At 44.0% G+C, this 25,995-nt stretch overlaps 1 protein-coding gene across 3 annotated transcripts in view; it reads left to right on the forward strand.

Annotated features, from left to right (window-relative positions):
- The window catches only part of ANTXR1 (ANTXR cell adhesion molecule 1), a 266,535-nt gene that overhangs the window by 137,181 nt on the left and 103,359 nt on the right, over positions 1 to 25,995 (forward strand). For all 3 annotated transcript variants that reach the window (XM_007970383.3, XM_007970382.3, XM_007970384.3), the window contains exons 13-14: positions 3,344 to 3,439; positions 21,470 to 21,511. In XM_007970383.3, the coding sequence (XP_007968574.3) occupies positions 3,344 to 3,439; positions 21,470 to 21,511 (138 nt within the window). The remainder of the gene's footprint in view (positions 1 to 3,343; positions 3,440 to 21,469; positions 21,512 to 25,995) is intronic.

Raw genomic sequence — 25,995 nt, forward strand, 5'->3', positions numbered from 1 at the left:
TTCTTTTGAACTGGATATCCAGTGGTTTCTGGAAGATCTCAAAAAACAGACAGTACATGGCTGGGCGCGGTGGCTCACACCTGTAATCCCAGCACTTTGGGAGGCCAAGGCGGGCGGATCACAAGGTCAGGAGATCAAGACCATCCTGGCTAAAACTGTGAAACCTCTTTTCTACTAAAAATACAAAATAATTAGCCGGGCATGGTGGTGGTCGCCTGTAGTCCCAACTACTCGGGAGGCTGAGGCAGGAGAATGGCGTGAACCTGGGAGGCGGAGCTTGCAGTGAGCCGAGATTGCGCCACTGCACTCCAGCCTGGGCGACAGTGCCAGACTCCGTCTCAAAAAAAACAGAAACAAAAAAAACTAGACAGTACATTTGGGGGCTTTATCCCAGAGCTATCTCCAGAGGAGGATAAAGTTCCTCAAGGAGTGTCTGCCCCATGCATTTCCACCCACCAGGAACCCCTTTCCTGCACCTCTCCCCTTCCTGAGCCCCCTGGCTGTCTTCCTCCACCACAGCCAAGGGAACTGGGCCTCATTAGGGGGACAGTTTGTTCCTCATTAGGGGCACCAAGCTTGGCTGGAGAAAAGCCAGTCATCACTTTATCCAAAGCCAGGAAATCTCCCAATGTGGAAGCCTCCTCTCTCCCATTCTGCACCAAGTCCTTCACTCTTGCTACTTCATGGAAAACTTTCTTCTAGAAGGAAGTGAAAAAATTCCCCCAAAATATATCAGCCCTTCTGCTTTAGTTCATCCACCTAAAGTGAAAAAAGAAAACCAGGGAGAGGGGAAATTGTGTATAATGTGAATAAATATAGTCTGTAGACTTTATTGAAGTACTGCTGTTTTGTAAGCCTCTCACTGACCAGAACCACTTATTATTCCAGATGCAGATAGATTTATGATCTGAAATGCTCACCATGTTTTTACCCTGGAGAACTAAAGGGAGAGTGAGTTCCAGCTCAGTGTTTGATAAGATAGCTTACATCATTTTATCCCCATGTCAATGCAGTGAGGCAAGTGAGGTTTATTATCTTCCTGTTATGAATGTGGGCTGTAGAGACTGAGAGATTAAGAGGGTTGTCCTTGGCCAGCCCTAAGTTTGGAAAACACATGTAATTTCATTCTGTCACTACTGAGCCCATCGCTCTCTGCCATCACCCGTGTATAAATGTTGCAGCCCAGAGCGTCCCCTCTGCCATGGCTTGTCCATTGTCTGGCCCCTGCGCTCTCTTCCCTCCCCCAGCTACCCCTGGGCTGCCCAGCCCTGCACCTGCATTTGTGAGGCTGCAGCTCCCCTGGGGGCAGTCTGGCATTCCCAAGCCCTGGCTAGGGACCAGAGGTGTTTAGTTCCCTGGCTTTTTGGTCAAAGACATTCCAGGGAGTTTCAACAAGTAAGAGCTGCCTTTAAACAGCTTCCAGAAGCCCCTGCTGAGCACTCAGAGTGGGAGCGAGCCACGTCCCAGCTCTCCTATTCACCTGCTGCGTTACCCTGGACAGACCACCCAGCCTCCCTTCCCTGTAATGGAAGAGAGGGAGCAGCTTTGAGAATCTGATAGTGCTGTGAACGGTCTCCCCCGAAGACACTTGCACTAAACATCACAGGTATCATTTCAGGAGGGTCACAGTGTCTATCCACTGAGCCCACATGGGTACCCCATAGATCCCCTGCCCCTGGATAAGAATCCCTGGTCCCAGTGAGCTCTAACACCAAAGTGAGAAGCCCCCAAATACAGATTTTTTTAAAGAAAACTTCAGTAGTTTATTTTCTCATTATGAAAGAAAGAAATTTAAAAGGAAAATTACCATAAACCCACTACCAGTAAAATTACTATTAATAATTTAGTAAATATAAATTTTAAAAATTAGTAAATATCAGACAGTCTTTCTGTCTCTCTCACTTTCGACATACATATACATAAATCTACTCATTATACCAGGAGTGTTTTGTCATCTTATTTAAATATCATTTAAATATTATTTGACAATATGGCCGGGCACAATAGCTCGCACCTATAGACCCAGCACAGGGGGAAGCCAAGGCAGAAGAATCACATGAGCCCAGGAGTTCCAGAAAAGCCTGGACAACAAAGTGAGACTCCATCTCTACAAAAAACAAAACAAATAATTAGCCCGGCATGGTCACGTGCACCTGCTGCAGTCTCAGCTACTCAGGAGGCTGAGATGGGTGGATCCCTTGAGCCCAGGAGTTCAAGGCTGCAGTGAGCTATGATCACACCACTACACTCCAACCCAAGTGACAGAGTGAGACCCTGTCACAAAAAATATGAATAAATAAAATTATTTGACAATATAATGTCTACATAGTAACCGATTGCATAGTAATTCTGCAATGCATTATTTAACTTTCCCTAATTGTTAACCATGTATGTTTTCATTGTTATTATCTGTACAAACATATCTGATTATTTTCTTAGACTAAAAATGGAATAACCACTTCTATGCAGAAGGAAGCTTTTGATACCTATCACAATTTGCCCCCTGTCTCCTAGAAAGTTTTGCTGATTTGCACTGCCAGTAGCTGTAGGGAGGCAGGGTGGAGGGGACTTAGACCCGTGTTCCCAAGCGGCTTCCTTGAACCAGCAACTCAGAATGGTGATACCAAGTGGGGCCTCTGTTTGCTAAAAGCCATCTCAGTCCACAGAAACTGTGTCTAAGACTGGCCTCGCCACATTTTGAAGTGGATAAAACTGGTCTTGGATGCCTTCCTCCCTCCCTCATTCCCACATAGCCACTTGATCTGACTGTAGCCCCTCGCCTCCCAGGTTCAGCAGCAGTTGCTCTGCCCCTACCCCCTGGATTCACAGACCCTACAAGGCTTTTCCCATCCCATCAGCAGGCTATAGACTTTCCATCGACAGCTTTATGAATCTGTTACATGCACTTATGTGAATGGGTCCGGGGGAGCAGGCTGAATTCAGAGTACAACGGTCCTGAGTCAGCCCAGGCAGAGACTGGGACATCAGACCCAGTGAGGAAGCTGTCACCGGGCAGGGGATAGTGTTCCAGGGCCAGATGAGCAGTGGGAGTCCATGTTCATGCCTGCTCTGTCTCTTATAAAGTTGGTCCTTCAGAATGTTCCTCAAAGAGAAGAACAAGGCCTCTCTGAAAAGATAAATTCATTTCCCTTGAAAATTGGCTAAACAGAGTGTGTTGCAGGGCCATGAGCCCCAGAATGATGGGCAGGATTTCAGCCATTTGCTTGGCAAATTGTGCTGCTCTCTGAGCCTTAAATCTGCATATCGGTGATGGGAGTTTGGGGAGGGAAGACCACACATGGTCCCATCCCGCTGCTGACCGCCTCTCTCTTGGCCTCCGCAGTCTGACGGCTCCATCCTGGCCATCGCCCTGCTGATCCTGTTCCTGCTCCTAGCCCTGGCTCTCCTCTGGTGGTTCTGGCCCCTCTGCTGCACCGTGGTAAGTGCCCCAAACTTCAGGCCATGGAAGGCGAAGGGTGACATAAAGTTCACAGACCATGAGTAGAGAGAAAGGGATTTTTAAAAAACTAAAGACGGGAGACAAATCTTGTGTTTTTTTATACAATTTATACAAAATTGATGTGAACTGACATTGTCAATGGAACCATGAGTCATCAGCAGTCAGTATGAGTTAGGGTGTGAGATTGCCAATGGCCATACCCCTTGGGTGGGGCAACTGGGGTGACTGCTCTAGTTTTGGTGCTTAAGAAAGAGCCACAGGACACCACAAATAATGAGTGTTATCCTACATGTAATGAACATATATGCCTCCGTATGTACAGTACACACACATACACACACACACATTTGTTGAGTTGCCCAACCTATACTCTTCTAAGGCCTCCCTGATCTTAGTAACTAGTCTACCTATCTGAGAAAGTGCCTCTGGCCTGACCTCTTTATTTTTGACAATAAAGAATGGCACTTACTTCTATTTCATTGATTTTAGCAACTTTTGTAGGACACACCTACTGTGTGTCCAGCACTGGGCTAAGCACTTTGGCTACAAGATCAATAAAAACCTGCCTCCTCCCCATCATTGTCATATGGAGTCACCACATGACAATGTCTCCCCAAAATAACTTAGGGCCTGGAATAATCCACCCTGACGATAACCCCAAATGGTAAATGTCTGGCTGTCAATTTCTGTTCCCTGGCTCTTAGACTGGAAAAAGTCCAAACAAAGTAATAGCCTAATAAAGAAAAAAAAACATTCCCTGTGACATGTCTATTTCTAGCCTGTGCCATGCCTTTCTGCAAATCCGTGTGTGCTGTGGAGTCCGTGAGTGTGAAGTGGCCACTGCTCCACTGCCATGGCATCTTCATTTCCTGTATTTCAGTTCTTCCATGGAAGAGCCACAGGGTATAATAGACAGTGAGCCTCTCCAGGACAGGGACTCATCTTCATTTTCCCTCTGAAACTTCAGCATTTAGCACACAGTGTGAGGGAGTTCACATCTGTGTGTACAGCTGAATTGAACCAAGGCCATAGACAGAGCACTGGACTTGAAAAGCAAGGGGAAATGGCTTCGGATGACATGTTAAAGAGGTGGCAAATGCATGAGATGAGAGGCTCAACCAAGATGTGGACCATGTGGCAGGGACTTCTGCAAAGGGTTGACTTGCAGCAGACAAGTGTGGAAGGAGAGACCCAGGACAGGCACAAGTCTTGGATTAATTAGTACCCTCCAGGCTGGGCTGGATATCACTGAGATTTTAAACAGATTCTTACCAGAGCAGCTCCAAGAGTTAAATATTGTTTTAAACACTTAAGGCTACACAACCATTTTATTCTGAGGGTAAATATTCCTAATGAGTCAGCCCGAGTCCTTTCCATGGAGATTCAAAAGCAAGCACATTTTCAAGTCCAGAAAAAGAAAAGCAAAACCTTACAGTGGGTTCTTAAAGAAGAGGTGGGCAAGCCTGGTAGCAGCAGGCAGTGAATTCTATTATAGTCCCTTTGATTGTTTACAAACAGTTACCTGTGGGTGAGGACAGCTAGGACCATTAGAACAGCCAAGCAGTGCTCCACCGAATACCAGCTGTGTGACCTTGAGCAAGTTTCTTCACCTCTCTCTCAGTTTCCTCATTGGTATAATGAGGACAATAAGAGCTCCCACCTCATAGTTAGATGGTGAAGACTATAAAGGAGCGTATATATATGTGCTTAGAAAGCACCTAACACACAGTAAGTGCTACAGATTATTATTATTTAAAAGTATTTTACCGTACTAGGAATCTATTATGATACTGTGTGGCATTCCGTTTATATTCTTGGGAAATGTTTTCAAAATAAACCTTTTGTTATTGGAAGCAATGTCACCCAAGGCCAAATTGAGTTTTGCAATATTCAAAATATTTTTCAATGAATTTATCTGGTTAAGTCCCTGTTGCTTTGGAAGGCAGCCAAAATGTCTTAATGTGGTCTGACTTTGTAAGTCTTAAAGGATTTCTTTATGAGGGTTCATCTTAGAGATTCATTTTTCCTGTTTAGGATATCTATTTAAGGGGCCTCCTCTCCCTCTTTCAGAAAGCTGGCTTGGGCTCCAGTGCTTGATCTGACCCCTAAAACTACTTGCTGATCACTTGCTTCCTTGATGAGGGATGATGCTCCGGAGCAGGGCAGGATAAGGTCATGTGTTTCCTGAACAGTGTACTCAGGAGTGAAGGCAAACATGGGCCTCCCATCAGAGTTTCATTCAGAGGACACGGGGGAGTTTCTCTCCCCTAAGATACAGCAGCCCTCACCACAGTCCCCAGATGAATAGAGGGCATTCTTGTAAACAATGGTCCTCAAACCTTCCTCTGTCACTCTTCCTGCGTCTACCCCCTCAACCTACTAGCAAAGCCGCATCTCAGTGCTGGAGCAAAAGCCAGAAAGCAGAAAAGACCTAAAAAACGTGGGGTATAACCTAAAAAATGTCTGCCGTGTGCCTTCTCCTTCCTGCTGCAATCTTTTCTTTAGGAGTGATACTCAAAATATTTAACAACCTGCAAGGCTCCCACCCCCGCTGAGCCACGCTTTAACCCCAGTGGCTGGGTATGTGAAGGGGTGGGGGATGAAGTCCTGCAGGGTGGCTGGGTAAGAGGGCAGGCCCAGTTACTAACTACAAAGAGCAGCTTTAGATGTACTGGCCAGGATGAGCAGACCAGGCACGGGGTTGCTCTCAGGCCTGCCTCTGTTCAGCATCCTCCTGCTTCCTGCTGGTCCTGTCTGGAAGAAGAAACCTGATGGGTAAGGGTGACAGATGATGCCTACCCACTGCACTTGGCCTTTCCCTAAGGACCCCACTGCCCCATTTAGGCTTGTAACGTCCAGCCAAATGGAACCTGAATTAACTTGTTGCCAGCCTGCCAGATGTAATCTACCAGTAATGACTGATGGGGAGAGAGATAACTTACCACATCTTGAATCAAAACCTTTAGTGTTTCCCAGCTTGTTCCTCAGTGTCCCCAGGCAGACCTCTGGCTTTTAAGATTCCTGTACTTACTCATTGGCACAAAACCCCCACCTTGAAGGGGAGAGAGGAATTGGACTATGCACACTGGGCTTATTTACATTTTCAAATAGGTAATTCAAGGGGTTAATATTTTACCAAATAATAATAAAGCCCTGCCTCAGTTCCACAAGGGACATTTCCAGAACCCTTCAAGTCACGCCATGTCCACTCCATCTACTCATAAGTTTGGTCCAATATTATTGAAATCTCAAAATTGAACTTTAAAAAGAGGACGATTAGGAAATCTAAAACAGAAAAGGATCTTTTTAAAAACAAATTGCAATATATTAGAAGAGTAAATGTTATGAATGGCTTGAATGTGTAGGGGGGAAAAGCCATCAATGAACCAATGACATTACGGTACTAAAAAGTTGTAGAAAATGCAGGTATCCCTGAGAGTCTACCCTCACCCCAGCCAAGAGCCAATGCCCTGATGGGAGCCTGCAGCCCGGCTAGGGGGTAAATTTATGTACACAGAGAAAGGCCATCATATCCTGCCTAAATTTCAGCAGGTAGCAAGACACTGGAGGATTCTGATTAGTAATGGGGACTGGCTCCCCCGAATGAGAAATCTGGAGTATAGAAGAAATCCCTGCTGGGGCTCTCAGTTTCCTGACCCCATGTTGACACTCTGATAAACAACGCAATTCCCGATCTCCCCTCTGTCTCTATACCTACACCTTCCCAGTGGTATGTGTTCTCCTCTCCCGCTCCCAAGACACCAGTCACCTCAGAAGAGAGCAGCCCTGCTTGCTGACGGGGCCACTGCACATTTAGGAGGGCTTCAGCACTCATACTTTAGCAAACTGCTAACTTACCTCTACAGGTAAGAACTCCTCCCAAATTGCAACCGTTTCCCTGGAGTTCCCTGTACTATCTCTGACCCTCTCCTATTCAGTAGACAACCTGCTGTTCTAGCTCCATGAGAAAATGGAAGCTGCGCTGTGAGAAATCCTTGCACTCCAGCACCCTCATATGTGCATCCTCCTCCAGCATCCCTCTCCCTCCCTTTCCACTGGTGTTCTTCGTTTCTTCCTTTCTCAGTCGGCAAGGGTGGGGAATGCCCCTCAACCTACTAGCAAAGCTGCATCTCAATGCTGGAGGAAAAGCCAGCATCCTTTCCTTTCCACTGGCTTCCTCCCTCTACCTACAAACGTATGCCAGCCACCTTTATCCTTTAAAAAATGTGTCTGTGTTAGTCTGTCCTCATACTGCTACAAAGACATATATATCTGAGATTGGGTAATTTATAAAGAAAAGAGGTTCAATTGGCTCACAGTTCTGCAGGCTGTACAGGAAGCATAGTGGCTTCTGCCTCTGGGGAGGCCTCAGGAAGGTTCCAGTCATGGCTGATAGCAAAGGGGAAGTGAGGCATCTCACATTGTGGGAGCAGGAGGAAGAGAAGAATGAGGTGGGAGGTGCTACACACTTTTCAACAACCAGATCTCAGGAAAACTCACACACTATCACAAGAACAGCACCAAAGGGATGGTGCTAAATCATTCATGAGAAACCTGCCCGCATGATCCAATCACCTGATGGATCAGGTGATGACTGATGGCTACAATCAGCCAATCACCTCCCATTAGGCCTTTCCTCTAACATTGGGGATTACAACTCGAGGGGAGATTTGCGTGTGAACATAGATCCAACCCATGTTAATCTCATGCCTTATTTCTCCTTCATGCTACTCTCTTCTCCCTCCCCTTCCTTTCACCCACACACTCCTTTGCAGAGCATCCACTGTCCACAATTCCTCTCATTCCCTCTTCCTCCCACTGTACCCTGAGCACCATTGCCATTATTTCTCCAATCCTTCACTTGCAAAACGTAATTTCCCAGCCACTGGTCTCCATTCATTTCTCATTTTTCTTTACCTCTTTCAGCAGTAGGCATTGTCGACCTCCTTCTCCTTTAAACTGCCTCCTCCACTGGTGTCTGTTGGCTCTTCTCCTACATCTCTGTGCAGTTTCTCCCTGTCTCCCTTATGGGTTCCCTTTCCTCTGTTTACCAATTGTTCTCCAGGGTTGCCTTCCACCCTCTTCTCTAACACCTTGTCCCTAGTCAATGTCACCAACTCCCACAACTTCAACTACTTAATGTGTTTACCATCACTGGCCTTGGCTCCAGAGGACCAGCCCACATTAAAGGGACCAATGGACATCTCAAATGCAGGCATCTCACCCTCAGCATACCCCCCGCTAAACTCTTCACATTACCCCCTAAACCTGCTCTTCATCAGTGGATGTGCCATTGTCCTCCAGGCTGCCCAAACTAGGGACTGCAGAGCAACCGCTGATGTCTTCTTCGGCCTCTCCTTGTCTTATCTCACTTTGGAGCTGCCTACGGCACATCCTTTCCCACACCTCATCTTATCTCACATCTGTCCACACCCTCTACCCCAGCACAGTCACGGTACCTGTCACTCAGTAGTTGCTTAAGAAATATTTGTGGAATGAAAGAATGAATACCATTGTCTTACTCTAGGATTCCACATCTCCCACCTGAATTATTTCAGCAATGTCCTACCTGCTCTTTTAGTCTTTCTCACCTTCATTAGAGAGACTTTTCATTTTTAAAAAAGGCAGCCAGATGATGAGCCTACTCACTACCCTGCCTAGCATCCTTTTGAGTGTTCAGCGGCTGTAAAACAGAGTTCCCATTCCTTGATGTGGCATGCGTAGGGCTTTTCCATCCTGGCCCCACTTCTCCAGCCTCACTTCTTACCTTCCCCTCCTGTGCATAGTCTCCCTTGGCACCCGTGCCTGCTTCTTTCATAACGCTGATCCTGCTGTGAAAATTGCCTGTTTGCTTGTCTGTCTTCCACACCTTACACACCCATTTTTTTCTCATCTCTGGTTTCCCTCATCCTTTGTGGGCTGCCTGATGTAGCTGTTGGAAGCCAAGGCTGTAGGTCCCCAAAGCATAATACAGTGCCTGGCTCAAAGCTGCTGTTCAATGTATCTCAAAGTTCATTAGCAGCCAAGTGGATGGAGGATCAGCTGTGGGCACACTCTACTCTTTGGGGCTCCTTAAACCTACCAGGTACTTCCTTATCATGATCTCTTTGCTCATATTATTTCCTCTTGCTGAAATAGTTTCACCTTCTTTATCTTCTCTATAAACAATTCTTCCTTCAAAGTCCAGCTCGCTGTTCACTCCATTTCAGTAGCATCCTGCGCACCTTTTCCTCACCTGGGGAGGATCAGCCGCTATCCCACTTGGTTTCCATGGCATTTTTCTCACACCTCTATTAGAGCATTTGCTCATTCTATCACAAGTATTTATGTATATATCTCTCACTGTACAGACAGTCCGCAACTTATGGTGATTCAACTTAGAATTTTTCGACTTCGTAATGGTATGAAAGCTGTGTGCATTCAATAGAAAGCATACTTCGAGTACCAATACAACCATTCTGTTTTTCACTTTCAGTATAGTATTCAATAAATTATGAGATAGTCAATACTTTATTATAAAATAGGCTTTGTGTTATCTATTTTGCCCAAGTTTAGACCGATGTCATTGTTCTGAGCACATTTAAGTTTGACTAGGCTAAGCCATGATGTTCACTAGGTTAGCTGTGTTAAATGCATGTTCAACTTATGACATGTTCAACTTACAATGGGTTTAATCTGGACATAGTCCCATCACACATCAAGGAGAATCTGTACCATGAACTCTTCCATGGCAAGGAGAAACTAGTCACAGAAACTAATCCCAAAATAGAGTACAGTGCCTAGTACATATTATAATTTGTGTATTTTCCAAATCAAACTAAAAAGCTAAGTCTTCTTAGGGGAAGAGTGTTAGATACAGAAGGAGCCCACAGACCTATGGAACTGTAATGAGTGGTTGTTTCATGGGCGTTTGTATTATTCTATTTCATGACTTACATATACTTTATATGCAATATTTTATATGCCTCTAATATTATATAACAAAGGACATTTAAATCAGTTTCTTAAATAAAATCCTAGAAATATGTCTATTTTATTGGGAGGTTAATGGTATATGAGAAACCCCAAGTGAAAAGATCTTAGCATATTTTGCAAAATGAAAAAGTTCTGGGCAGGACACGGTGACTCACACCTACAATCCCAACACTGTGGAAGTGCCGAGGCAGGAGGATCACTGGAGCCCTAGAGTTTGAGACTAGCCTAGGCAACATGGTGAGACAGCATCTCTATTTAAAGAAATAAAGTTCTGGAAATTAGTTGCATAATTGTGTGAATATATGTAACACTACTAAACTGTACACTTAAAAATAATTAAGATAATAAGTTTTATATTAAGTGCTTTTAACCACAATCAAAAAGAAAAAATATCTTGCTTTTAAAGCTGCAGTTTTTCTGCAATCCAGCTAGTTAAACCACCACACTATTTAGGTCAAATCAAATCACTGTATTTCTGTTCAAATAACAGCAATTTTTTTTCAGTATATTGGGAGAGGCTCTTGTCCATACATTCAGAATTTCTTCCTATATAAACAAAATTATGTTCTCCCTGTCTTGTTTTCAGTGACCTTGTAGGTATCTTATGAACAGCTTTTAAAGAATTATGTAACTGATCGTGTTTAATTCACTTAATTAAATTTCAAGGATAGTTCAACAAATAAGCCCACTGGACATCTCCAGTGTCAAATTGCAAAGGACAAAAATTAATCAAGAACTTGATATGCCTTAAATGGAAATAAAAATAAAGCATTAAAATAATGCTCTTCGCACCATTAAGAATAACATTTAATTTGTAGGGCCAGACAACCCAAGCCTAACATCACCAAAAGGATTTTGGTTTAATAAAAACACGACTGAGACAGGCGACTTCTGACGCAGGCATCTTGGGCCTTATACTGATTGTGCTTTCTTGATCCTGTTCCGGCCTCCACCCATTCCCATCTGGACACGCCTCACACCACAGCTGACAAGATTATTTCTCATTAGCACACAGAGCTCTGCCATGACCTGCCCTCACCTCCGGGGGGCAGGTACACCACACACCTTACACACCCATTTTTTTCTCATCTCTGGCTTCCCTTATCCTTTGTGGGCTGCCTGATAACCCCCAACCGCCATGTTTATGCCTGCTGGTGAAATGGAAAGAGACGAGTTGCTGTTAAAGTCGACTGGGTTTCAATGCCCCATCTTCCTCTACCAGTTAAAGGATTAGTCCAGTCCTTTAACCTTAATTTCCTCCATGTGAAAAACTAGAAAATTGGAATCATATTGTCTCTAAGGCTGCTTCTTCATATTCATACCTTCTCTAAGTGAATCTGTTTCTCCCTTTCAAGATTCCCTGGTCTGTGTTTCTCAAACCTGGTTACATATTGAAACCACCTGAGGACTTTTTATATGATACAAGTACTCAGGGATAGCATTTCCAAACTATGTCAGGGCCATCATACCCTGAAAGTACAAATAGGTGCACTTCAGAACAAGAGGTATTTAGACAGTGAGTTTTAAAGACATCCTTAAACTAAATTGAATCACTGTCTTTACTGCGAGACTTCTCAGAGTCATTAATAGGATAATTTACATGTGACTCTTCAAATTTATTTTGACCCTAGAACTCTTTCTTGGCCTGTCACTACCTGTACTCTGCCAAACACCTATTAACATACTGACATCTGGAAGGACACTAGTATTCTGCCAAATACTATTTGAGAAACACAGTCCTAGAGAATGCTGAAGCAGCTAAAAGAGCAGGTTCCTGGATCCTAAGGTGCAGCCTCTTTCCTGCCCTCCCTGGAGGCTGTATCAGTATCAACAAGCTTGGACATCTTGTGAACATCATCAGCTCACCCTTGTTCCCTCTGTGCCCTGTTCAGATCCTGCTGACACTGCTAGTGTTTAAAATCAGCTTTCCCGTAACCCAGGCAGAGACCAGAGGTTCCTCCTCCAAGCCTCAGGGAATCTGAATTCATGGATTTATTTTGCTGTTTCACTTCACAGAGTTTTGCAGTGACACTGGCATATCATCTGATGGAGAATATGCACAAAGCCATTCTCTCACATTACCATGTGAGTCCCTTAGGCCCTATCGACTAATGGTAAAGTCCCTGCTGCAACTCTCACTTTAGATAGTGATGAATTAGGCCTTTTAAATAGTCTCAATCTTAAGGGAGATGAGATGAGAGACCAAAATTCATTTGAAATTTGAATTCCAAATTGGAGGAAAAAAAGTTAACCTTATTTCTTTGAAAATTTCTGGTACTACATTCCAAATTAACACCCTTGGTACCATCCTTTGCTAAACTTTTACAGTATAAAATTACTGGATTCAGGCATTCCTTGGCCAGCATTAACCCACCCCAGTCAGTTGTGAGGTCTCTATTCAATTGATGCTGTCTGTACAGTGGAAAGATTCCTTTATCCGCCATTGACTAGCATCTCATCTCTCCTGGATGTTTTTCATATCAAGATGCCTACTTTCCCTTGGTTTCTTGATTTCAATTAAAAGAATACTTACAAGGTTTGGAAGCCAGAACAGAAGGCTAGAATGTAAAAAGGGTCAGAGCAAGCATCCCCTTCTAGCTGTGATATTAAAACCCTTATTAGGTGGCTTTTCAGATCTGGATTGGCATTTCTTCTAAACATAACTCTGTTCTGATGGCTTCTCATGCAGAATTTAAAAGGCCAGAGGGGCAGCAGTTGTGTTGGCTTAAAGAGATCAACCCAGAAGTTCCCCAGGATATACAATGTTTTAAATCAAAGGCTTCAAAAAAGACCGTTGTCATCTAAATACAAGCACATTTATTTGAGCTAACCTCTGAGCATGCATGAAGTCATCATTTGTGAAAAAAAAATCCATTACTATTGACTGACTATGCAGCAGACTCCACAGCAAAACAAAAACAAAAACAAAAATTCCTGGATAAAATATAATAGAAGTTGCTTTAAATGCATAGCCAGGCTCGTGAGAAAATAGGAGACATCTCCAGGGCCCAATAAAGCAGGATCTGGAAATCAAATGGTCAGCTGACCCTAAAGCAGTGGCTTCCTGCCTGAGGTTTTTTATCTCAGTAACCTAGATGTTTGGCTTAATAGCCTTTCATGGGCCCATAAAAGTTTGGGAGTTGAAATTGAGTCTTCTGCCTAAAGCTGCCTACAGCCTTGAGTGAAAGATGGGCTATGGGTTTGATGTGGATGTGTATGTTTGTGTCCCTAAGAATTCATAACCTCTGAGAGGTCTAGAGTTCAAACGCATACTACTCGAGGTTTTGTAAATTGCACGCTAAGAACAAGTTTGGAAATGCGTAGGGATCTGCAAGAGGAAACCCGAAACCTCTGGCAGGTTCATGCCTCAACTCAGGCCTCATAGAATTCCCATAGGTAAATGCCTCCTACACATGAGCATTTTGGTAATCCCAAATTACCAAAAACCCAAGGAATATTATTTACTACTTGGGCCCTTGGGATTTTATGATACACATGGAAAGCACAAAAGACCAGAAAAAGGATGAGGAAGTCAGTCCCTGTCAGCACTATTCCCTTTGCTCTGTCCAAAGTTAACAATAATTGTTAAATAGCAGATACATTGAAAAATCTCTGTGTATCACCATTTCTCCTATAACATGAAGTGTGTTCCTGAAGATATGACTGCATTATTAAATTTTGGCCCATGAAAATAATAGGACTAATGGGGGAAATGGATTCAGAGCAGAACATTCAAAACTGTGCCATCTTACAAAATAATATACTAGGTTGGCACAAAAGTAATTGCAATTTTTGCCATTGAAAGAAATGACAAAACCACAATTACTTTTGCGCCAACCTAATGCTAAAAAAGAATAATCAACTCAATAAAAATGCCACTATTTTAAACACCTTGAATTCTTAATAAAAGATACTTCAGTAAATATGGCTCTTTACCTTGATTTTTAAAAATAAACAGGTGAAGTTTCTTAGTGGATGTGAGTCTGATATAGCACTGCAGCTTTGAGCTACAGAGACGAGACAGAAGGAAGGACATTCTTAGGGCGAAGTGTCACAACACAAAGGGGGATGGCTATGACTCAGTGTCGTGTTATTCCTTCTGCACTGGCTTAAAATAGAATTTCAGCTTTTGTTGTGTTGCCAGGTTCCTCTTTTCATTTAAAAAAAAAAAAAAAAGTGATTTGTGTGGTTTCAAATAAGACCGAAAACCATGAAAGTACTATTCTGCCGCTCTCGGCATTACTGCCTTTTCTTCACTCCATCACACATGCCTCTAATCCCCTCTTAAGCAAATGGTGGCTCCTGTGAGTTCCGTTCTCCTTTCTCTGGTTTTTCAGCATGGTCTCTGAGGAAGCTCATTTGGGTTTCTTTATGCCCATTGCTCTCACAGTATCTCATCTTCTCTTATCTCTTTACAAACATCTCCTGCACAGGCTGATGGCTTTCCTCCCTCATTCAACCCCTGAATTTTTTGAAGCAGGACACACACTCCTATTGACAATGCTATGTAAAAGGTTTTTATGAGGAAAAGTACATGCATTCCAGAACGCCACACATGCTGGACTTGCACAAGGATGCACCTAAGTGAGCAAGCAAATGAGGTATGCCTGGTTTCTGCATATTCCTCCCCAGGTCCCTACTGGCGGCTGAGCAGCATTTTCACATTCATCTGATGTGACTCAGTGGTGCCAAATACTGTCACCTCACACTTTTAAATGTCTAGTGGTTAACGTTATGTGAAGTTTACTATGAAGAAAAAAAGACGAAAAATAGACATTACCTTCCCCTTTACCTTGTGAAAATCAGATTTTGAGCTAGCACAGTTTTGCAGTTTAGTGATTGTATTGCATGGTTTACCTACCACATATGAACAGTCCCATGTTACATATCTATGTTGGAACAAAACAGACTGTGCGTGTAGTTTTGAAATTTTCAGAAAGTCTTCTTAGAAATGAATTTGGGATACAAAACTGGAAAATGGAGTCTGTAATCACATGGCAAGTGAATTTACATGGAAGCCTGGGTTAGGGGATACAAAGGGGTATAGGTGGTATCTAATAAGGTGGCATAATTAACCATAAGGCCAATCCGTGACTCTGATTAGATTCCCATGATGCAGTGCATCCAAGCTTCACAACCCACTCTTGGCAGTTGGGACTTTCAGCATCTTAACTACTGAAGAAACATTTATATGGAGGGTGAAGAGACCAGAATTGAATCTTGTAACACGTATTAAGTGCTTATTTGAGAGGCAAGGAAGTTTATTATAATCAGAAATGCTTCCTTTATCCCTCCCTTTTCAGGAACACACACTCATTTATTCCAGAAATAGTGGCCAAGTAACAAACACTGAACTGTGTGTCAGGAGATAAGTATGCCCATGTCTTCAAGAGCTTAGAGCCCAGGGCAGAAGACAGAGGAACAAACACAGTTCAATGAGTTTATTGCTAACAGTGCAGACAGACAGTGATAAGATCCGTGTCCCTAACTCCCAGGGAGCCATCTGGCTGGGACTGTTTCAGGGCTGGATCCAGAAATCCAGGCCATGCCAGCCTTGTATGCAGATAACCACATCAGTGGAAGCCAAGGAGTACCTGCGTGTAGAGCTGAAAATTTACTCCAGAAATAATTCTATGTCTTCCCCCACACAGGACAGGGGAGGCAATGGAGAGCCCAGAGTTCCTGACGATGGAGCAGGGACACCATAATTTTTAGAATGAAACAGCTTCAATGCTGGTATTTCTAATCAGCTATAAGCAAGTCTCAACAGAGCACTCATGGGAATGTCTGACTTGAAGCTAAACATAGCCCCTACGTATCTAATAGAGGTATGGGGCTCCTAGAAATAAGCTAATTCATAGTTCTCAAAGTGCGGTCCCTAGACCAGCAGGTACCTTGTCAGAAACACAGGTGCCCCTCCCCATACCCACTAATGAGGAACTCAGGGGTGTACCCCAGAAAGCTGTGTTTTAAGAAGCCCTCCAGGTGATTCTGATAGTCAATAAAGTTTGAAAGCACTGAGCTAATTAAAATGAGAGGACAAGGGCTTCGTTTTGTTAATAAAGGAATTATCTGAAGCTGCTCTCTTGGACTTTGTCGAGACAGCAGAGATGCCTGTGTGTCAAGGAAGGGTCTCCTTTGCAGCAAGAGACCAGCCCTTCAGCACAGAGGACGTGCAGGAAGTGCCCTGCATTCAGCTCATGCAAAAAGGACACTGAGACACAAAATACAACTTAAGAAGAAAGGGGCCAAAAACCAGTCCCCTGTTTTGTTCCACTTCTCATCCATGACATGAGCATTTGTCGACAATAAGCCTGTCTGTACAGCTTACCCTATTAACCAGTCCCTGTCACAGTGTGAGTAGACAAGAAAGATGAGAAGGAGAGATGTGAAATTGTGGTGGAGGATTTCTCAACAAGGTGACAGAGGCAAAACAGGGGGCCACGAGGAATCACTAGGCCTGGCATCCTTTTGCTGCTAGAGCAGCATGTGGGCCTGATTTGCGGCTTCAAATGGAATGTCTAGTGAGCCAGCATGGCCATCATCTGGGAGGTAGGAAAGGTGGCCATGTTGAAAACTGGAATGATAGCATCCTGTGTTCCACTGCACAAGACTGTAACAGTAGAGTTAGCAAGTGGCAAACATAGCGGCAAGGATCAAAGCCTACACATTAGGAATCAAACTTCAATACTTCTAGAGAAAAAAGACAAGCAAAATAAACTCATCAGGTGCTTTATTTCACCTTAACAATTTATAAAATCAATTTACAAAACCATTTGTAAAAATAAAATGAATTGTTAGAGAGAACTTTATAGAGACCCAAATGGTTGAACTTAATTCATAAAACCAAAATGGTTCAACTTCCCAGGCATCAAACAGGCCCTGGGCACACGTGATCTTTCTACCATATTCGTACTATGCTGACTACATCTCCACATCTTCCATCATTACCATTTCCAACAGCCAAACTCAGGGGTGCACATAAGAACTGGAATTTGTTTGACTCAATGAGAAGCTGTCAATAACATTTCAATTTGATCAGATTCTACCTGGTCTTTTCTGACTTTCCTTTATCTATGCAATGATCATCATCAAATCTGGCCCTACCTTGTGTCAGCCTGAACAGAGATGGATAAAGTCAGAATTAACGTCACTGGTAAGAGAGGAGAGGAGATGCATCTCCCAACACACAACAGTTTCAAGAAATTCTCAGGTATCAGAGAAACACCAATAGAATTCAGGAGTTTCATATTCCTTCTCATTTTTCCCATCCCCTTTATCTCACCAGTCCAACTCTTAGTGCTAAAGGGACTCTAGGGCAGCTATCCCAAGGAGGCAAATGGTCACTTTCTGCTTCTCTAAAATACCCAGTCTAAAGGTGGTAGTAAGTGGGGAAGTGGTGCTGGCCTGCAGAGTAGAAATATGAAAAGTGTTCTCAGATTTACTCCCATATTACCATCCAGTTCTTCCATGTTATGCTTATGTTAATTGGAGAATTTTTGTTTAAAATATTTTATTAATGATCTTTCAACCTGATCCATCTTCTTTGTCCCTCTTAACAAGGAAGGTGCAAAAGAGCCCACCCATAACCAAGAGGATGCTCACATAACCTGAGAAAAGGAGAGTGGGCCAAACCAAGCCTGCGCTTGGAAGCTGATTCTAGCTTGCATTCTAGTTGGAAATAGAGGCTTTCTAGTCATGCTGGTTGGAAACAATTTTGCAATTTGCCTTTCAATTATGATTCAAAGTGCTACAGAAAACAAACATGGTGGGAGCCCACAAAGAGGACCTTGTCCTTTCTGTGAGATTCCCAGGGGAGGTGCATTTACTGGAGATCTGTTTGATAAGTAGGTGTTCACTGGGGAATGTGCAGGGCTGTGGATTGAGGGTGGAGGAAGTAGTGAGCATTTGGGCAGAAGATACTGCACTTGAGAAGTAGCAGAGCATGTGGAAGGAACGGAAAGGTGCCCAGGAGACTGGAGTACAGAAAGTGAAGGAGAGAGATGCAGTGGGAGGGAAGTGAGGCCACATCATGTGGGCCTTGTGGGACATGGGAACAGTTTGCATTTTATCCTATAAGCCATGGGAAGCCATTAGCAGGGGTGCACTGGTTTTAAGTACTGAAGCAACCATAGAGATGTCTATTTTTAAGGCTACTCTGCGTGTGGCCGTGTTGCCCTGGTGTTGCAGGCTACAGAGCAATGCAGGCTTTTGCCCAAGCTACTCCACCAGGCAACACAGACTCTGGCCCTGAGGGGAATGGGGTGGTCTGAGAGAGTTGACATGTCCCTGTGCTCAGAGCACTCCTTTGGGTGGCCCATGTGCTGGTTTTGGCACAAGGATTTGGCCCACTCACAGACAGCCTATCCAACTTCACTGCTTGGAATTCTCATCCCTGACTCCAAGCTTAGCCTATCTAGATCATACTTTAAAAAGCTGTCCTGCCATCCTGTGGTGAGCTGCACCCTGCTCCCCAGGGGCAAGCTGCTGGTGCATGGGCTTGAAGCAATGAGAAGACTTCCTGCCCATTCCTGCTGAACATAGCCAGATGCCCAGCCAATGAGACCAGGTTGGAGGTACTTAATTCCTGTTTACCTGAACAGAGTGACATTTTTTCCAGAAGCTCAGGTGCCCAACTTATAGCGTGTCAATGTGAACTCTGGATCGTACACCAGCCCCTCTTTATCAATATTTAATAGGTCATGTATTTTAGCATTGTGTTTTGGGTTCCTTAGGGTCTGGCACGTTGCAGGATATAGAATAGATATTCAATTAATACTTAATACATTAAATTAAACAGCAACCGTATTGATGGGTTGGTCTGAATGTTGGGCCACCTGGAACCACATTCCCCGGCCAGTGTCATAGCTGACACACATGTGGCCAGGCATACTGCTACCGACTCCCCCAAAACCCTTGGCCACTGTCAGAACACCAGCCTCCTATCTCACTCAGTTCATAAAGTGCTGGCCCATTGGCATGTCTGGAAGCCACCATGCAAAGGCATTTAGTATATGCATCGAGGAGGGGTAGGAAAGATGTAATCAAGGTAAGAGACACAGACAACAAGAAAGGGAAAGGAGAGTACTAATAGCATGCAGCATCTACTGAGCAGCTACTCGCTACCAGATGCTTAACACACATGATCGCTCAGACAGTGGAGCTCAGGCAGGTTAAGGGACTCGTCAAATCCTGACAGTCGGGAGAAGGCAGGTCTGGGATTCACAGATAACATCTATGCTGTGCTTAGCTCATAGCACCGTGTGGACAAAAGCCCTCTGCTCAGCACCAAACCTCTTCACACCCAGGGGCCTTGCCACGTATGCTGCCCTCTCAACATCTGTCTCTTCCCAAACATCCTTTTCCCCCTCTCACTCCCCTCCCTACCCCTGCCCCAGGAGAACAGATGCATTCCAGATCTTGGTCCCCAGATCCTGACCCCTCCCTCCAGTTTCCAGACATTTCCTGCTGTAAGTAATTTACTGCTTCTGGGATGATGGGAAATCAGTCCTGGGCAGTAGCGATCCTCCCCAGAGATTTCCTTAAGGAACTCTGAGCCAGGGTTGAGTGGGTGAGCACAATCATGGCTTTGCATTTTCCAGAGACCTTCACCAGGCGTCTCACAGCAGCCAGGAAGTGGAGGCAGATGAAATGAGAGTTTGAAACCCCTGGAGGCCTTCACTTCTGCCTCTTCAATTAATTGAATACCGTACTTTCAGAGGACTGGAGTCTTGGGCCACTGGCTAAGGTTAACAGAACCTGCAGTGGGAAGCCCGCCTCCTCATGCAAAGATGACGTTATAGATAATGGTAGGGTGGGTAACAGTGTGGGGACTGGAGCCCTAACAAGATCCCAGAATAATCATCAAACCAGAGGAGACATGTGCTGAGTAGGGAGAGGTAAAGACGTGCTTGCTAACAGCTGAGCATCCTGGCCTGCAGTCAGAGGCTGGCTCCCCAACTGGAAGAAGAAAGAATGGGTCCTGTGGGCACTGCCCAAACACCCATCTACAAAGTCAGCACCTGGTGTTAAGGCATCAAGAGATAGGGAATGAGCTTCGCATTTGCCAGAAGTCCTCTAAGTAAAAGGACTGAGTAGAGGACCCAAACTTCTGATAATAAGTTTGGGGTGAGAGTAGGAAGCCCTCCAAGGGACAGAGTGGAATTATAGTAGATAATTGCCAAATGCCATGTAAGAGACTCTCAATCCATTTAACGGTAAGGGCTTTCCTTTTATGACAGAGGGGTACAAGTTGGGGTCAAGAGGGAGGAGGGGCTGCTCACTGGCCCCAGCTGTCCCTGCCCTGCCCTTATCCCATGTATCATCATTCTCTCATGGGTTAGACGGTCTCCCAATTACTTGCCCATCCAGAGTTTCCACATGTCTCTCTTCAGCCCCAAAGATGGGACAGTCAGAATCTTATAACATTGTTAGTTAAAGCTTTGTGCCCTGTGCCCTAAGTGTCAGTGCCCTGAAAGAAATCCCTGGACACTCCTTTGCTGCCTCTGTTGGGAATCGGTCTGCCCGAGCGGCACATCCACCCCGCAGAGGCACCCGTGGTAACCAGTGACAGCTGAAGGACTGCCAGCAGCCTGAGTGGGGTCCACGCTTGATGCATCCCTAAAGCACCGTCTTAACTTCCATCATGTGACAATTCTTTGTTAAATGTGTAGATGGTTGGATAGATGGATGAATAATCTGATAGGTGAATGACTAGGTGAATAAATGAGTGAATAAGTTTGCATGATAGCTATCTGGGGTAGGAAATGAAACTGTTACCTGCGGAACATTTATTTCTCTGTATAAAAACACAAAAGATGCAATTTTGACTGGAACTCTCAGCCTGAGTCATATGCTAACTAGCAGAGCTACTCTGTCCAGAAAGACACCTCATGGCACTGATTAAGTCCGACTTGCTGGGGCCATTGCCATGGTAATTATGGCAGCACCACCACCATACCTCCTGACAGCAGGCCTCTTAGAAGGAAGGTAGCCAGAGATTTTTCAGTGACCTGTTCTCTGTTTTCTTTTCAGATTATCAAGGAGGTCCCTCCACCCCCTGCTGAGGAGAGTGAGGTAAGTGACCACAGCAGGATGGCGGCGGGTGGGCGGGGTGGCAGAGTGGGGTGGAGAGCTGGCTGGGCTGGGCAGCCGGACACTTAGCCCCCTACGGAGCAGAGCTAAGTCAGGCCCAAAGAATTTAATATACCTGCCTGTGAAGCAGAAGGGAGGAAAGTCTCTGACCTTTCCTAACCAGGGATGAACAAGAAACTGAACTAAACTGCCAGAAAAGACAATGGATTTTGGAGGTTTTCCTCCCTGCAGAGATAAAATTTGAGACGTAAACAAATGTTTTTATCAATACAGTTATTTGGAGCTTTGAGATACTGACTTTTCCTCTCAAACAAACCCTAAGATTCTCTTCTCCCTGCAGAGACTTAATGCTTTATGTGTGTAGATCAGGCGCGATTTGCTGCATTCTCCAATCATTGGCTCTAGGAATAGCCTGATGCCAAATACTTCATTTTTCTTTAATTTAAAAACAATATTATCTAAAGATTTGCCAGGCAGTAATGAAAATATGCTGGAGAGGGATATGTTAATATCCTGGCCTTCCTCTCAAATCCTCATCATCTAAAGAAAAAAATTCTTGGACTCTACCACTGAATTGGCCAGTAAGCAGTTCTGATGCAAGGGTGGCCTGGGGTAGATTACAGTGGAGGCATTAAAGGCTAATCATGAGAAATGCAAGAGTGTCTATCAAGTGGCTTAGCTAATCTGATCACTCTCAGTACAGCTGGAGTCTCTAGAGGTAACACCCACCAATTCAGAAGCCAGGGTTACATATCTAAACACTCAATGAGACCAAAAGATATGTTGATAAGCTTTCAAGTTATTGTCCTCAATCCCTAAGGTCTGTTGTGTGCAAATCAAGTGCCAGTTCCTCACCCTTCCCCTTCCAATGCCTCTGTCAAGTTTCCTACATACAGAAAGAGTAATGATTAAATTAAAACTTCCATGTGGCTCTTATATCCTGAACCATATGCATGTAAGCCAAGGGATTTAATAGCTGCAATCAATTAAAGCACATCTTGTTGGAATGCTAACTTTCTGCCCAGAAATCAAGGGAGGAAATTACATTGCTGTGCAAAGAAGGAGAAAAAACCTTCTTTACATACATAAAAACCTTTCCTTAATCCTTCAAGAGAAAGTACCGTGGCTAGTTCCACGACTGCAGTTGGCTTTGTTTCTGTTGTGTGCAGCTATCTCTTAGACTTCCAGAACATAAAAAATAAAATAGAGCAAGGAGCTCCCTTATTAGGACCGCTTTGTTTGCCTGGAGACAAAGAACATTCCCTCCCTTGTTGTGTTCAGTTAGAGGGGTTGTGGCTCTTTCTTTCGGCTCCTGCTCTGCGTTTGCCTTTAGAAGGTGACGTGGCAGCCATAGTGGGCAAAGTACACCTGGGGATGTAGGTGTAAGACTGGGCTCTGACTTACCCCAGATCCAACGTCTAGCCTAGGGTTTCACATGCAGTACAAGCTCAGCAGGGACTTTCAGGATGAAGGACACAGCAACACAATTTTGGAGCCAAGTGAAAAAGCCCAAACTAGAAAACCATCTAGGAAGAATAGCTAAAAGCAAGGAAGAGAAGTAGTTGAGTTTTTTCAGTTTCATAAAAGTTGTAGAAAGCTGACTTTATTTCCCAAACAGAATGGCAACCTCAGAATGCTTGAATCTAAAGGGTTGTGTTAGGCTTAAAAGAGTTTTTGGGCTGAAGCTTCCTCACCTGTCCCCTGTCACTCTATCAAAGGGATAACCACGTGAACACCTGCAGTTCATTATACTTGGCCAGACCTGGGCTGGACAGATGACTAGTACATTTCATTTGCTGATGAAAAACAAAACATCCCCTTCCTGGAGCCTAGACCCCCTCCCCTCCTTCATTTCCCTTTGAAACCCTCTGACTTAATCATTCAATATGATGTCAGAAATAAATCAAGAAACTACCCAAACTGGAGACCTAGGCAATAAAAATTTAAACATTGTACTTTTTAGCATCAGGCACTTTTTAGCACGTGTGTTGGCCCTGTGAGTTAGTCTGCCTAATCTTCTTCCTGATGTATTTTGGAAGGAAAATAAAATAAAAGAACAAGAAGAAGAAAGAAAGAAATCCCACAGAAACAGATAACCTAACATAGCCCGCGCAAAGTATTTTATACAATGCTCTGAAAATCATAGTCTCGATCTAGACAGTCTTTTCCTCTAGTTCCCTGTATTCAAATTCCAGTGTCTAACACTCAACAGATAGCTATACGCCATCAAACACTCTCTGCCATATATATGAAGACCTTCAGTATTATTTATCCAAACTTTCAGCAGTTCTTTAAGTATCATATTCTGAGCATGTCTACTATTTAAATAACGAAACTTAGAGAATGAAGATAACTTTATAATAAGCTCTCAGTATATAGATCTTTATATATATACTCATATATATATTATTCATATATATAATATATACAGTATATATATCTCAGTATATTATATCTTTATAATAAGCTCTCTTTTTAATAAAAAAAATACAAAAATTCATATTAGAAAAAGGAACTACTTTCTGAGATTCTGTGTAATCAACAGTGACACACTTGTATAAAGAGGGTACAAAGAGAAATTACTTGAAACTTGAAGAGCTCAGTAAAAGCAAGGAAGGTCCATTTTAACAACTAAAAGGGACATTTCTGGGTTAAGGGTCTTCTCAAGTGGCACCAGTGAGGATCCCTCCCTAAGTCTCCAGTTATTCCGAATAACTGGCAGTTCATGGGAGAATGCAGTAATGGAGCACTTCATGTGGTGGTTTTGTTCTGCATGTAATCACCTTCCATGGATTTTATGACCATATTTGAGTTTTTATCTGCCTCATTAGCCTGCAAAAAACAGAGACTAGTTCAAGCTAGTCCAAGATGAAAGAACTCAGGTAGACTGTGGAAAGAACTGAGGCAGCTCCAGACACCACCCTCATGGGCTTTCGATTTCACTGCTAGCAGCTCTGCTTCTCTCTGGGAATTTACTCCCTTCTGCCTTCTCTTACTGGCCTCCTCTCTGCCCTTGTAACTCTGGTTTGTAGAGAGCCCTCTCCCCTGACTCTATCTGATATTTTCTGTCTTCATTTCACCATCTGCCCCCAGTGCTTATAGCCTGAGTCTCTCGGTTTCCATCTTCCGGTTCCCAACAGGGGAAAATACTTGGTCCAGCTCATCTTTTCACTCCAGACCATAGATCATCAGTCACAGCTCACAGCCAACCGACAGACTGGCGCTCTTGGGTCACATCTGGCCAAAGAGAAGCTTCCTAGTAGGCCCCGTGGCCCTGGTGAGAATAGCTCCCCTCAGAAGGAGGAGTGGACCTGGTGCAGGCCCTGTGGCCTCTCTGAAATAGTATTGTTTCAGAAACGAAACTTCGGCCTCATTAAATACCATCAAAATAAAAGCTACACCCAGGAATCTATGCCATATTCTCCCAACATCTGCCACTTATACAGGCTCCCAAAGATCCTATCGTTCCCAACTTTATGCATATTTGAAAGGCAACAGAGAGCAAGAAGCCCCATGATTGAATGTAAAGTGGGTTATGGCTTAGCCCCAAGCAGCTCCATGTCTCAGACACACACAGACCTACACATGAAGTAAATGTGCTGGAAAGAGAAGATGCTTCCTTTCCCATGTGCTTTCTTACTCTATCAAAGGCATAGCTCCAGAAACACCTGCCATTTTCTTCCTTAATCACACTGCCTTGGCCAGACCTGGGCTGGACAGATGACTAGTACATTTTATTTGCGATGAAAAACAAAACATTCCTTTCTTGGAGCCTAGAGCACCTCCCCTCCTTCATTTCCCTTGGAAACCCTCTGGCTTAATCAACTAAATATTGTGTCAGAAATAAATCAAGAAACTACCCAAACTGGAGACATAGGCAATAATAGATAAAACATTGTACTTTTTAGCATCAAGCAAATCAAGGTCTTAGAATCTGACTGGAGGGACATTAGAGAAGTCAAATAGGATAGAGGTAAAAGGTATGTAAGTAATCCTAATGTTTTTTGATATTTAAAAATCTTATTTATTCAAAAACTCTAGAATGAGTACCTCCTGTGGGCTAACAGCACGTGTGAGATTCTCTGCCAGAGTTGCCTTAGGAGAGTGTGTAACTGGGCCAGGCATAGTGGCTTAGCACTTTGGGAGGCCGAGGTGGGCAGATAAATTGAGACCAGCCTGGCCAACATGGAAAACCCTGTCTCTACTAAAATTACAAAAAATTAGCTGGGCATGGTGGCACATGCCTGTAATCCCAGCTGATCAGGAGGCTGAGGCAGAAGAATTGCTTGAACCTGGGAGGCGGAAGTTGCAGTGAGCCAAGATCACACCACTGCACTCCAGCCTGGGCAACAGAGCGAGACTCTATCTCAAAAAAAAAAAAGAGAGCGTGTGTGTGTGTAACTGGACGTTTATAAAGTTGGTGGCCTAATCAGTCCTAATCAGGAAGAAAGGCAGAGATTCCTGGT

The sequence above is a fragment of the Chlorocebus sabaeus genome, chromosome 14 (genome assembly GCF_047675955.1).
Source record: "Chlorocebus sabaeus isolate Y175 chromosome 14, mChlSab1.0.hap1, whole genome shotgun sequence".
In the NCBI taxonomy this organism is placed as follows: Eukaryota; Metazoa; Chordata; class Mammalia; order Primates; family Cercopithecidae; genus Chlorocebus; species Chlorocebus sabaeus.